The sequence below is a fragment of the Quercus lobata genome, chromosome 8 (assembly GCF_001633185.2).
Source record: "Quercus lobata isolate SW786 chromosome 8, ValleyOak3.0 Primary Assembly, whole genome shotgun sequence".
NCBI lineage: Eukaryota > Viridiplantae > Streptophyta > Magnoliopsida > Fagales > Fagaceae > Quercus > Quercus lobata.
The window spans coordinates 1,690,781-1,705,892 of record NC_044911.1 but is presented as its reverse complement, the minus strand read 5'-3'; the positions used below and the strand labels follow the sequence as shown (position 1 = coordinate 1,705,892).

The 15,112-nt window shown below is 38.1% G+C and overlaps 1 protein-coding gene across 1 annotated transcript; it reads left to right on the top strand.

Annotated features, from left to right (window-relative positions):
• Positions 1–5,693: 5,693 nt before the first annotated feature.
• On the top strand, positions 5,694–7,186 carry LOC115955459 (MAP7 domain-containing protein 1-like). Its single transcript, XM_031073582.1, has 3 exons — positions 5,694–6,218; positions 6,441–6,755; positions 6,845–7,186. Exons 1-3 carry the CDS (start codon positions 5,694–5,696, stop codon positions 7,184–7,186), a joined length of 1,182 nt encoding a protein of 393 aa, XP_030929442.1.
• The last annotated feature ends 7,926 nt before the right edge of the window (positions 7,187–15,112 follow it).

The following is a 15,112-nucleotide window of genomic DNA, read 5'->3' as shown; positions in this document are numbered from 1 at the left end:
CTTCAAAAATGTGGATTTATTGTATTTTAGGTCTTGAAAGTAGTTGTTTCATTTTTTTTTTTCTATGGCTTATCCATTTTTTATATATGTTTTCTATGCTTTTGATATAGAGAGAGAAAGGTTGGAAATTAAGAAAATTTGTCAAATTTCTAACATAGCTTATGTACAAAATTATATCAATAAATATTATATGGGAAATAATATTTTTATGCTTCACCTTTTGAGTTCTTAATTAAGATTGTTTTTTTTTTTTTATTATTCTTTCTTGCAAATTTACTTTAAGTTGACGAATCATTGTATTTCTTATAACTCTATTTTGGTTTAATACTTTTTGATGTTGTATTTTTTGAGTTCCCTATCACAAGTCCTCTCTCTCTCTCTCTCTCTCTCTCTCTCTCTCTCTCTCTCTCTCTCTCTCTCACTTATAGCTTTTATTTAATTATTTTTTGAGTTAATACTTAGTCCTTTTAGAAGTGAGAATTTGAATATATATCAAAACACAATCTTGGCTATGTGTTTGAATGTGCCTACCAATTATTTGAGTAATATTAAGTATAATTTTGTGATGAGTTTCGATTATAATGATAGTCTCCTTTAAGGGAATGAGAAATTTGAATAATATATTTGAAACTTAAAAAATTTAGTTGTAAAAAAAAATTATGAAACATAACATACTATAACATAATTTAGAATAATATGGACCACTTACATAAAAAGTCTAGAAATTGTTTAATTCTTTGTGAGAGTAAATTATTTTCAACAAATTTAGGAAAGAAAATTATAAATTATATCAAAATTACAAAATAATTATCTATTCCCACGCACTATGTGGGTCTACAACTAGTCTATATCTATATTACTAAAAGTTAAAGCGTGGCATTTATTGCTACTAAGTTCATGTTGCGCCACCTCATCACCACGTCAATCGTCACATACTTATTATTTATTCCTATGTTTTTTACAAAGATATAAATATATATATATATATATATATATATATATACATATATAGATTATTGACTTTATATGTTCATCTTTATTGGTTTTAACATCTATATATATTTCTTTTTTATTTCCAATTTTCCTATAATTTTTTTTACATTCACTTATTTTTTGAATATTTACATTTTCTTTAACCTTTCTTCTTCCCTTACTTTTTCATCTCCCCACTACCCTCTACTTTAATATTACTATTTATTTTTCCCTTCATCTTCCTTTATTTGTCTCTTCTTATCCCTTCCCTTTTACTATAAATTTGTCATTCTTTTCCATTCTTTGCATAGTTTTCTCTCACAAAAAGGTTCTCTCTCTCTCTCTCTCTCTCTCTCTCTCTCTCTCTCTCTCTCTCTCTCAACGCTTTGGTGGATTTTTATTTTTAATTACTTCTCCTCTTTAGGTTAATAAATTTTGTGTTTTCAAGAACTCTAATTTAGGTTGATATAATTTAGTTTTTTGTTTTAAGTTATTATTATTATTATTTTGCTCTTTGATTGTTAAATTTTATCCGATTACATTATAAAAATTTAAAGATAGCAGATAAAAATAAAATAGTATTCCATTACATAGCATAATTTGGATAATTTAGTGTTTATTGTTATATCTTTTAATTTTTCTTTTTTTTTCTTCTCTTCTATTTTACTCAATATTAAAATTCAACCACGTCCCCCTTATCATTAAATTATTTATATTTTCTCTCTCTTTTTGTTTTGAAAAATAAAAAATGTAGTATTTTACTTAAATTCAAATAAAAGAAAATTGTGCTCATCAAATTGTACTCATTTGTTTTAACATTTACACTTTCTCCAACTTTGCTCCTTCTCTTTACCTTTTTATCTCCCCAAATATTCTAACTTGATATCACTCTTCCTCTTTCCTTTTATCTTCCTTTATTTTGTTTCTTTTTATTTTCATCCTCTTAGTATAAATTTGTCATTCACTCTTCAATTCTTTACATAATTTTCTCTCACAAAAAAGTGGTTATTTTCCACTCTTTCTCCCTCAATTTTTTGGTGGATTTTTATTTTTCTTGTATCTCTATTTTAGCTTGATAAAATTTTGTGTTCTTTAGAACTTTATTTTGGTTGATGGGATTTAGTTCTGTGTTTTAAGTTTTTTTTTATTATTTTTTTATGACTTTGATTGTTAAATATTATCATATTGCATTATAAATAATTAAAAATAGTATATAAGAATGCACTATTATTATATTACATAGAATTATTTGGATAAGTTAGTGTTTATTGTTATGTATTTTATTTTTATTTTTTTTCTTGTATCATTTTATTTCACATTTAAATTCAGCCACATCCCCCATATACATCATTAAATTATTTATATTTCCACTCCTTTTTTATTTTAAAATTTTTAAAATATAATATTTTGCCTAAATTAAATAAATAAAATTGTCCACATTTAGTGGTGTAATGCTAGGGAAACACTCTTTCTCACATCCAATGCATCAAAGGAAGAATGAAATACAAAACAAATCAAGTTAGAGACACTAAATTTATATAAAAAATAATAAAATAAAATAAAATAAAAAACTAATAATGCATATTTAATGTCATAGAATCATCATCAAATTTTGGAAAACGATAGGCTGCAAATGGAGAGAGAGAGAGATGGTATAGAAAAAAACCAATACAAAGTAATAAAGAGTAGATAAAAAATGCTACCTCTCATTTTCATAAAATATTACTTTCAAAAATCTAATGAACAATGCTACCTCTCATTTATCGTCTTTATTATGCAAATTATCAGTTAGTAAATATATGATAATGGTAAGAAACGTTACAAATGAGATCACTAAAAAATATATATATAATTAATTAGCCACTATTATTATGGAGTAGTAATTTATAATTTTACGCATCCAAAAAAGTGGAATATATAGAGTTTTCTTAAAGGTATGTGTAAAGATTCACCATATGTGTGTGAGTATAAAGGTAAAAAAAGGTATATTTAAGGTTTTTATTAACATAAAAACTAATGAAAAACTAATGGTTAATAACTAAAATTATAGTATTAATAAAATATTTAATGAGACCATCCTAAAACAATTATCACGCACAACGCACAGGTATGCAACTAGTATATATAAAAGTAGAGACCTCACGTGAGAAAGCATGAGGTTCTGCCAAGTGGGACATTGTATGCCATTGTTTTCATTTAGGCTTCCACATTATTTACATTTAGCATTTATGTCAAACTATCAAGTAATGACAAATGCATTTATTTCAATGTTTTTTTTTTTTTTTAAATGGGAAAATGCAAAATTTTTTATATATTTATAACTTATTGCTTTAAAAAGATACTGTAAGGACTGAAATTGGATTGGACCCAATATAGGATTGGGTTCTAGCCCAAGCGGCCCAAACAATAAATTTGTAGAGCGTGGATGAAAGAACTAGATCTATTCCAGAAGAAAAACGATAAAATTTGGTAATTTAAGGCTGTTAGACACAAGTAGGATGCGAAAATCTGTCCTTGGAGTAGCTTGAGGAGTTTATATTATATTGTCTTGTTGATCAATAAAATTATACAAGAGTTCGCAATCTTGTTCTAAAATTGCTTGATTTTTTCCCGATCTCCCTCTTTTAGTACATTTTCCTATGTTATATACTACAATCTTGGTATCATCCCTACCACATACGTGTAGGTTAGATTCGGGGAACTCCTTCCTCCTTCCTGTCCCATTCAGCACCTCTCAGAACCATCAACTAGTAGCTGTAAAGCTGCTTGATCACTGTTCAGGCATCATTTCCACATTAATGCGGCCAGAGAGTTGGTTAAAGGTCATTTAATGCAAAGGTAGCAGCTTTTTGAAGATATTTGTTGCCCTTCTCCTTTCTTATCCCTTGTCCAATGTCTAACCCTTAGTGGTGATGTAACTTCGAAGAAAGTCCATGATGATATAGCACTCTTTCTAACCTCAGACACTTGTTGGCGAGATGGTTTTTATCCTCAGACACTCGTTGGACTTTTCTCATATTATCTCTACTCTTCTTTTTACTCCGTTCTCCTTATAATCTTATCTGGACCTCCTCAGATGGTCTAATCTCCTTGGATTGGGCCACAGGCCCAGTTAGCACAGCCTTAACAGTACCTCCTGATTAACTGGCCCCCACAATAGCCCTTCAAAATCTTATTTTTCGACTCCTCGGGAGGAAAGGATGATTTTAACGTCCTCAGCCCATCCTGTGTATGGTCCTATTTTGTATTCCTGACCTCCTATTTGTCTTTTTACCTGCTCAAGGCACACTTCTGACACTTCGGTGTCCAGAGCGCGTCAACATTAAATTTTGGTAATGCCCCTGTCCCCTACGTTCAACGGTAATATGTAAATCCAATGGTGGAGGGTTTTTCTCGTTTTACGAGCAGGAACTTTCCCACTTATAACTTCTGCACCACTATAAATAGCTTTTCAAATCAATTCTTTTTCTTACTTTTAGCAATCACACAATCCTAGAGCTCATACACTGAACCTGTCTCTCTCTTTCATCTCCCTATGCATCTACAAACACTAGAAATTTGTCCAAAGACCCTTTTTCAAACCCGTAAGTCTTCTTAAACCCTTTTACCTTTCATTTTATACTTGTTAATTTTTCTTCGAAACCTCTTAGGAAAATGGGTAAGTTCAAATGTTTGATTGAGTCCGAGAAGGGTATATGAGAAGTTTCAGGGCTAAGTATAGGATCCCACTAACAGTAGGCATGAGGTATGCTACCCAGGGGGAGTGGGTCGGTGCTAGGAAAACTGGAGAGGTGGTTATTCCCATGATTACCTTCATAGAGGGAGGAATGACCAGTCCCATGGGTACCATCACTAGGAATTACCTTAGATTTTTTAGGTTATCTCCCACACAATGCGCCCCAAATATGTTCAGGGTCTTGGGGAGTATAGAAGCTTTAAACGATAGAATGAACCTAAACTTGACCCACCATGATATGAATTAGGTGTACAATCTTCACCATTTGAAGGAGCAGGGATATTACCTCAAGTCGAGGCATCCCGCAGTAAGGCTGATCTTGTGCCTCCCCATTTCAAACAAAAATTTAAAGGAGGATTTCCTAATCTTTTCTGGTGAATGACACAATGGCCTACCATGTCCGACTGAGGAGGGAGAACTAGGTGCGGGTATAGCCGTAGATTTTTGAATTTTGGTTTGCATTTCTCTTTTGTTTCCTAACATCCTTGTCTCTAACAAAACTTTATTCTAATTCAATGGTTTTATAGATAAGCATGCTACCAAACCCAAGCTCAGCTTAGTTAACAAAGCGAGCTTAGATAGGATCTTGCAAGCCGAGGTGTATGTGAGCGAAACTGACGATCAACTCCGAGCAGCTCATTTGATCCTTGGATACACACCCCTCTCGCCCACCTTCCAAGCCCCTAAGTATGTAATCAAAGCTCGCTACCCTCGGCTCCACCTTATCAGTGTTGCCTACCAAAGGTTCATTGTTCCAGAGGGTGTTCCAATCCCTAAAGATACTCCTCGCACCTAACCACTTTTTGTGGCCACTCCTTCATTAAGAGCATCCTCATCCCAGCTCGTTCTCGAGGAAGAGGAAGAAAGAAAAGAAGAAGAAGAAGAAGAAGAAAGAAGCCCAGAGGAGGTTGTAGATTTGTCAGACTCCTCGGACAAATTCGAGGTTTTCAACCAGACTCTACCCCCCGAGGACATATTTGACGAAATGGGTGTCCAGAGGAAACCCCAGAGGATTTTAATGGAGCTGATAGAAAATCAACCTAGAAAAGGTGCATCGGGGAAATCCACACAGTGTCAGATTCCCCTTCCTCTTCCTGGATCTCCTCCTCCTGCTCCTCACCCACCTCAACCTATCAGACCTAAACCTACTGATCCAAAAAGGAAAAGGGAGCAGAAAGGGAAAGATGTGGTTGAGACTGGAAGATCTCGTCCGACCCGTGAAGATGAGGCTCAACGAGCTGCGAAGCAACAAAAGGTCAACCACGCATCACAACGGGGCCTTGAGAGGTTGGACACTCAGCCTCCAAAGCCACAAGCCTGGCTCCTAGCACCCATGCACGACAGGGAGCCCCTGAGGGATGATGCATCACTCAGGGACTTCAACGGGGGCATTGGGTGCCACGTTGCCCCGACCGTGGAGGAAGCCTTACTGCTTCCAAAAGATATCTCTGAGCTGCGGAGTATGAGGAAAAATGAGGTCTTCCTCAATTGTAAAAGATATTTGGGCATGGTATAATGTTAACTCCCCTTTTTTTACTTATAATTATTATTTATAGACATATAATTTTTGTTGGCTATGGTATTAATCATTTTCTTTTAGGCTATCTAAGCCACTTTCAGGCTTGAGGAAATTACCAATTCATGCTACCAACAATTAGAGGATGAAAGAAAAAGATGAACGACAGCTGTACAAACTCTTACCATTGCCAAAAACAGCAATGCTGACCTAAAGAAAAAGCTAGCCGAGGAGGAGCAAGCTCGCCATAGTGTTACCTCGGCCTTGGATGGCGTGCAGAGGCAAGCCGAGGACCAGAGGAAGCGTCCACGCGAGACAACTGATCAACTGACTGCTGCTAGGGAGCAGATGGCAACACTCAAAAAACAATTGGAAGAAGCCCAAAGGCTTAAGGATCGGGTTGAAAAATCCAAGGCTGAAGTTGAGAAGGAAAGGATTGAGGTCGAGAAAGCTAGGGACGAGGCTGAGCAGAAGGGTTACAACCTTGGAGTAGCTGAGACCAAGGAAACCCTTAGGGCAGAGGTCCCAGCTGTGTGTCGTATTTACTGCGCCCAGACTTGGGATGAAGCCCTTAACCAAGCTGGGTTGAGGCTTCTTCTGAGTTGAGGAAACTTGAAAAGGTATTTTACCCTTCTGCAATACGAGCCTCGGACCTTCCTTCTGCTCAAGACGAAGCGGCTTGCACAGTTGCTGATCAAAATAAAGAAGTACAGCCTCAGGATCCTCCTTTTCCCAGCCAGCAAGGGCCAACAAAAGAACCCGGTGCTTCCCAAGAAGTACCCTCGGACAAGGCTGCAGTGGTTTCGGAGGTAGAAGCAGCTTCCCAAGGCTTTCAGCAAGACTTGGCTTCAACTGTCATGCTCGCTAAGGGAACCTCCAAAGATAAGGAAGGAACAACTACCTCAGAGGCAGATAACCCAGCCAACAAAACCTCCAAGCTTCAGATCAAGTTGAAAAAATGAGCCTTCCTTTGTAGTATAATTATGACTTTTGTAAGGGATTTTGTCCCCTTTTTTTTAGACATATTTTAATGAAGTATGCATTTTTACCCTCTTGAATTCGTTTGAGTTATTATTTATTTCATTTTTATTTTATCCGTTTTGTTATTTTGGTTTTGAGTAGTTTTCATCTTGACTGCCCTTTGTCTGTACAAGAGAAAAAACATAGTTTACACATGCTTTTAATTGGTAGTTAAAATGGACGATAATCATGGAATCCGTAACATTACATAGACATATTTCAAATACATATATATTTACTCTAACAAGTTTAACCTCAAGAAAACATCCAAACAATTGATTAAATAAAGTTAAGTCCAGGGCACCTCAGTATGCTTTAAGTGATGCTCCTAGGCTCATTGAGGTTTATATCTTTACTAGGTGATCACAAACCCTGTGATCCGAGAATGGGAATTAAAGGTCTACTCCCTTTAAATGCTCAAGTTCGTGTTGAACTAGTATTTTAATAATACGAGGGTGTATTAATTTCTATTGAACCTGTTTAGTGCTTCAATAGATGTCATAGGGTATTAATTTCCACTAAGTTTGTGGTTCGAGGAACCTGACATAACTTAGTTTCTGTTTAATATTTCAATAAATGTCATAAGGTATTAATTTCCACTAAGTTTGTGGTCCGAGGAACTTGACATAACTTAGTTTCTGTTTAATACTTCAATAGATGTCATAAGGTATTAATTTTCACTAAGTTTGTGGTCCGAGGAACCTGACATAACTTAGTTTCTGTTTAATACTTCAATAGATAAGGAAACACATGACATATGATCACCTATTCCTGCAACTGAAGTGATCCGATATGGTCCTTCCCAATTAGGCCCCAATTTTCCCCAAGCTAGATTCTTGGTGGTCCCCAAAACTTTCCTCAGTACCAAATCTTCTACAACCAACAACCTCAACTTTACATTGGTATCGTAACCTTGCTTGAGCTTATGCTGGTAGTAAGCCAGTTGGACCATTGCATTCTCCCTTCGCTCTTCGATCAAATCCAGACTTTTTCCAACAGTCCATCATTACTGCCCGAGGTAAATGCACTAGTTCTTGACGTTGGGAAACCTGTTTCCAGAGGGATTACGGCCTCGACTCCATATGTCATTGAGAAAGGGGTTTCTCTTATTGATCGTCGAGCATTGTTTAATACGTCCAAAGGACATGTGGTAATTCCTTCACTCATTTTCCCTTTGCCTCATTCAACCTCTTTTTGAGTCTATTCACTATAACCTTACTGACAGCTTCAGCTTACCCATTTCCTTAAGGATAGGCCAGAGTGGAATATCTATTCTTTATCCCCCAGGTCAGAACAATATTGCCTAAAGGCTTTGCTATCAAACTGAAGGCCATTATCCGAGATAAGGGTATGAGGAACCCCGAATCGAGTAACGATATTCTTCCAGATAAATATTTTCACATCCACATCTCTGATATTAGCCAAAGGTTCAACTTCGACCCATTTAGTAAAATAATCTGTGCCGACCAGCAGATACTTTTTATTTCCTAGTGCTTTAGGGAAAGGACCTACAATATCTAAGCCTCATTGAGCAAAAGGCCAAGGGCTGGAAAGAGGATTAAGAACTCCTCCTAGCTGATGGATCTTTGGAGCGAATCTCTGACACTGGTCACATTTTCTAACATATTCCTGTGATTCTTTCTGCATATCTAGCCACCAGTATCCTTGAGTAATGGTCCGGTGAGATAGGGATCTTCCCCCCGTGTGACTTCCGCAAATTCCTTCATGCAGTTCCTCTAAGAGTGACTCTAATATCTCGGGATGTACACAAAGCAGATATGGCCCAGAAAAAGAATGTTTATACAAGTTTTTGTCCTTGGACAACCAAAACCGAAGAGCTTTCCTTCGTATTTTCTCAGCTTCTGGTTTATCCTCAGGTAATATATCGCTTTCGAGGAATAGCAGTATGGGGTCCATCCAGCTCAGCCCCAAGTTGACTTGATGGATTTGGAGCAAATCCTTCCTTGTTAGGGTGGGGATGCGTAAATCCTCGACAATTATCACCTGGGGCAAATTCCGTGCCGAGGAGGTGGCAAGGGTAGCCAAGGAATCTGCATGGGTATTTTCACCTCTAGGGATATGTGACAAGTCAAAGGATTCAAAATTCGTTTATACACGCCTAACTTGACCCAAATATTCCTGCATTCTTATATCTCGGGCTTCCAGTTCCCCTTTTACCTGGCCCACGATCAGTCTTGAATTTGAGAACATTTTCATTGCCTTTCCACCCATTTTCTGGACCATAGTCATTCCCATCGGTAAAGCTTCATACTCCGCTTCGTTGTTTATAGCCCAGAATCCCAGCCTCAAGGACTTTTCAATGGTGATCTTTTCAGGGGATACCAGAACTAGCCCCACTCCTACTCCCCGTTGGTTTGCTACTCCGTCCACATATACTTTTCAGGATGAGGCATCCTATGTGGAGATTAGGCCAACTGATTTTTCATCCATGCCACGTTGCTTCACCTCTACTTCTTCTGGAAGCTCAGCAAACTCAACTACTAAATCGGCGAGGACCTAGCCTTTCACAGAGATACGAGGCATATATTTGATGTCGAAAACCCCTAGAATCGTGCCCCATTTAGCAATTCTCCCAGTATAATCTGCACTTCGAAGTATGGACTTGAGCGGTAATTGAGTTAGAACCACCACAGTGTGGGCCTGAAAATAATGGGGGAGTTTTCGTGTAGCATGTACTACTGCCAAGATAGCCTTTTCCAGTGATAAGTACCGCACCTCGGCTTCATAAAATGACTTACTTACGTAATAGACTGGTCTTTGGATGCCACTGTCTTCTCATATCAAAACAAAACTTACTGCATGAGAGGCCACCGCCAAGTAGGCAAACATGACCTCATCCACCTCAGGATTGGACATGATAGGTGGCCGAGATAGGTACTCTTTCAGCTGTTGAAATGCTGCAGCGCATTCCTTAGTCCATTCAAATCCTTTCCATTTATGCAGTAAAAGGAAAAAAGGTCCTTACCTATCAGCTGACCTAGATATAAATCAGTTCAAAGCAGCAGTCATCCCTGTCAGTTTCTACACCTCCTTGGGATTCCGAGGTGCTTGTAAGCCATTAATGGCCTTAATCTTATCTAGATTCACCTCAATTCTCCTGTGAGTCACCATGTAGCCCAAGAACTTTCAAGAGCCTACACCAAATGAACACTTTGAAGCATTCAAACGTAACTTGTGCTTTCTCAAAATTTCAAAAATGTTTGCAAGATCTTCCATATGCTCAGACACCACTTTGCTCTTTACAACCATATCATCGATATAGACTTCAATGTTCTTGCCCAATTGTGGTTCAAACATCTTAATTATCATCCGTTGATAAGTAGACCCTGCATTTTTCAAACCAAATGGCATTACTTTATAATGATAATTTCCAATAGGAGTAACAAAAGTTGTCTTTTCTTGATCATCCAATGCTAACGGTATTTGGTGATATCCTTGGAAGGCATCCAAAAAGCTCATCCGAGGATGAACTACTGTTGCATCCACCAACTGGTCTATCCTAGGCATAGGGAAAGGATCCTTGGGACAGGCCTTATTGAGGTCCGTGAAGTCAACGCACACTCGCCATTTCCTAGTCTTCTTTTTCACCACCACTATGTTGGCTAACCATTGAGGATAAAAAAAACTTCCTTGATAGCCCTTGCCTACTTGAGCTTGGCCACTTCATTTCTGACAGCCTCGGCATGCTCTTTCGACAGACGCCGAAATGGCTATCTCTTCGGGGTGATGGAAGGATTAACATTTAGATGATGAAACTTGGGTCTATACCCGAGGCTTCATACGCGCTCCACGCGAACACATCAACATTTTCTCTGAGGAATTCAACCAAATGCTCTCTCTCCTGCAGAGGCAATTTAGCTCCAATCTGAAAGAACTTCTCCGGATCATCACCAATGATTACCCTTTCTAAATCTTCACATTTCACCTCGTCGGCTGGTCCGTTGAAGGGTAACGCCAAGGTTTCTGATTTCTATAAACCATTATTAGCAGTGGCCGAGGTCTCCGCCTCAGGCTGATGTTGGATAGCCGCTACCAGACATTGTCGGGCTGTAGTTTGACTTCCTACTATCTCCAAAACCTAGTCTCCGGATGGATACTTCATCTTCTGGTGTAGAGTAGAAGAGACAGCCCCCACGGTATGAAGCTAAGTTCTACCCATAATGGTCGTGTATAGAGAGAAAACATCTATGACAATGAAGTCCACCTCCACCACATTCGTAACGGTCTGCACAAGTAATCTGATCTGACCCTTTAAGACAACCATTTTTCCCTCAAAACTCACCAGAGGAGAATTATAGGCTGCCAAGTTCTCAGGTTTCAAATTTAGCCCCCTATACAAGTCAGGGTACATTATATCAGCAACACTGCCTTGGTCAATCATCACCATTTTCACATCGTACCCATCAATTCTCAGCATAACCACAAGAGCATCATCATGGGGCTGTATGGTTACAAATTTTTCCTCATCTGAAAAACCCAACACTAACGGGATGCCCATCTTGGCCCTCTTAGGCATTGAGCTAGACTCCTTGGCTGGAAAACAGGATACCGACATTACCCTGGAAGGACAAGATCCAGTCCTCCCCAGGGCAGCAAAAATAACGTTTATTGTGCCAAGGGGGAGTCTTGAAGAAGAATCTCCTCGAAGCTCTGAGCCCGCTTTGCATACCCGACCACTGGAATGATGCAAGAGTTACTTCAACTTCCCTTCTCGGACTAACTGGTCCAAATGGTCCCATAAATTTTTGCAATCCTCAGTTGTGTGTCCATGATCCTGATGATAGTGGCAATAAAGATTCTGGTTACATCTCATAGGATCTCCTGCCATCTTGTTTGGCCATTTGAAAAATGACTCATTCTTAATCTTCTCTAGTACTTGTTGCATTGGCTCTCGAAACACAGCATTAACCGCCTGGGTGTTGGCAGATCCTAACATCCAATAGAGTCTTTTCGAGGTTGGTTATTATTGTACTGGTCTGACCTGAAATCCCTCCTTTCTTAAAGGATCACCTTAACCTTTCCTTTCCCCTGCAGTTAGTTTTCTTCTACTCTTCGATACTTGTCAATCTGATCCATCAATTGGCGTACACTAATAACAGGTTTACTAATTAGAGATTTCCTCAAATCATGCTCAGCTGGAAGACCAGTCTTGAAAGTGCTAATGGCCACATCATCGTACTCTCCTTCTATCTAATTAAACATCTCCCAATATCTATCCGAATAAGCCTTCAGAGTCTCACCCTCCCGCATGGACATAGACAATAAGGATCCCAAAGGCTGAGGAACCCTACTGCCAGTAATAAAGCGAGCACCAAAAGCCTGAGTGAGTTTCTTGAAGGAGTCGATAGAGTTCGCCCTCAAACTGTTAAACCACATCATTGCCACCGGGCCCAAGCTAGATGAAAAGACCTTACACATCAAGGCCTCATCTTTGGAGTGAATAGCCATCCTTTGATTGAAATGGCTAACGTGTTCTACTGGGTCTGTCCGACCATTATAAATGGTGAATGTGGGTTAATGAAATCACCGAGGAAGGCTCTCATCTTCTATGTTCAGTGTGAAGGGTGATTTAGAAACTTGACTCAGCGCCTTGTTCCTAGCATCGTTCCCCAAGCCTTTGTAAGGCGGGATTTTGTACCTACGTCTATGGTGATACTCCTCTTCATAGGAAAAGGTCTCGCTGGGCGGAGTTCTGGATCTCCGTCTATAACTAGCACCATCTGTCTCTTCAGAGGATGGTTTGGAGCTGGGCGGTGAACGTCTTCGCCGAGCATGACGCAACTTCCTCTTCAACTCGTCGATTTCGCGTTGCATGTCTCCGTCATTCTTTGCATGGGAAACATGACTCTTCCCTCGAGATTGACCTTTACTGGCATGAGTTGTGTGCATACTTCCCTCATGGCCTCCTTTCCGTTCAAGGCTCCTATGTGGATTGCTATGCTGAGAACCCCTTGATTTTGCTTGATGTAGATTAACATCTACCTGATGTGATCCTGCCTCCTCCATCGTGAATGTTGCAACTAAATCTCCTTTAGACTAGATCAAGCTCTTCCCACAAACGGCGCCAATTGTAAGGACTAAAATTGGATTGGACCCAATATAGGATTGGGTTCTAGCCCAAACGGCCCAAACAATAAATTTGTAGAGCGTAGATGAAAGAACTAGATCTATTCCAGAAGAAAAACGATAAAATTTGGTAATTTAAGGCTGTTAGACACAAGTAAGATGAGAAAATTTGTCCTCGAAGTAGCTTGAGGAGTTTATATTATATTGTTTTGTTGATCAATAAAATTATACAAGAGTTCGCAGTCTTGTTCTAAAATTGCTTGATTTTTTCCCGATCTCCCTCTTTTAGTACATCTTCCTATGTTATATACTACGATCTTGGTATCATCCCTACCACACACGTGTAGGTTAGATTCGGAGAACTCCTTCTTATCCCATCCAGCACCTCCTAGAACCATCAACTAGTAGCTGTAAAGCTGCTTGATCACTGTTCAGGCATCACTTCCATATTAATGCGGCCAAAGAGTTGGTTGAGGGTTATTTAATGCGAAGGTAGCAGCATTTTGAAGATATTTGTTTCGCTTCTCCTTTCTTATCCCTTGTCCAACGTCTAACCCTTAGTGGTGATGTAACTTCGAAGAAATTCCATGATAATATGGCACTCTTACTGACCTCGGACACTTGTTGCCGAGATGGTTTTTATCCTCAGACACTCGTTGGACTTTTCTCATATTATCTCTACTCTTATCTTTACTTCATTCTCCTTATAATCTTATCTAGACTTCCTCAAATGGTCTAATGTCCTCGGATTGGGCCATAGGCCCAGTTAGCACAGCCTTAACAGTACCTCCTGATTAACTGGCCCCCATAGATACGGATGGATCTAAAAGGTCATGGGAAATATAAGAATTAAGAAAACTTTTCAATTTTATGCATAAAACTAACTACAATGTAGAATTGTAAGAATCGGATTCAATGAATTAGGTAAATATTATTTGTCTCCACATTTGTCCAATATAAATCCTCATTTTCATTGGACTTGGAAACTAAACTTCCATAATTTTTCTCACAATATCTTTGGTTTTCTTTTTAAGAGATGTTAATTTTCAAAATATTATGTTCATTTTAAATATTTTGTTTACATTTTATGTATACGTTTTTACTTATGTAGCATTGTAATGTATTTAGGCTTATTTTTTCATATTATGTGCCAATGTATATTTTGGATATTTCGTATGATGCATATACTTGGTAAGGATTTGTTTTTGGCTACTTTTAGTTCAATTAAAATTTGTAGGTGACAATGTGAACAGTGTGATTTGGTGACATATTTTGGTTGCATAAATTAGAAGAATTTTCCCCCAATAGTATTCATAAAATCAATAAGACAAAAATAATTTCTTACAAAATTTATCAAAATACACCGCGCATCACGCAGGATACCAGCTAGTAGTTCCCAAAGGCAGTAGGTAATAGGAGGTCATCTTGTTCCATTTTTAGCCTGGGTTAGAGTAATGGCGGTTACATTTACATCACAGACACAAAATGATAAGAAATTTTCTTTTCTCTTCCTACGTCCTCCTCCTTTTGAGGCCAAAGAATTAGACAACAAAACTCAGAAACACTTTTTTCAGAACACAAACACATCATTTCCAACCATGTAACAACTGTACGTGTCATTTTTGGAAAAAAAAAATGGTATTTGAATAAAAAAGAATCGCAAAGTCATTCGGTCTTATTTTTTTTTTTTTTCAGAAGCCCATTCTGTCTAAATTGACCATATTCAATTGAAAGGTTATCGTCTTGAAATGGCAAAACCATACTAGTTTCCGTCATTGAAG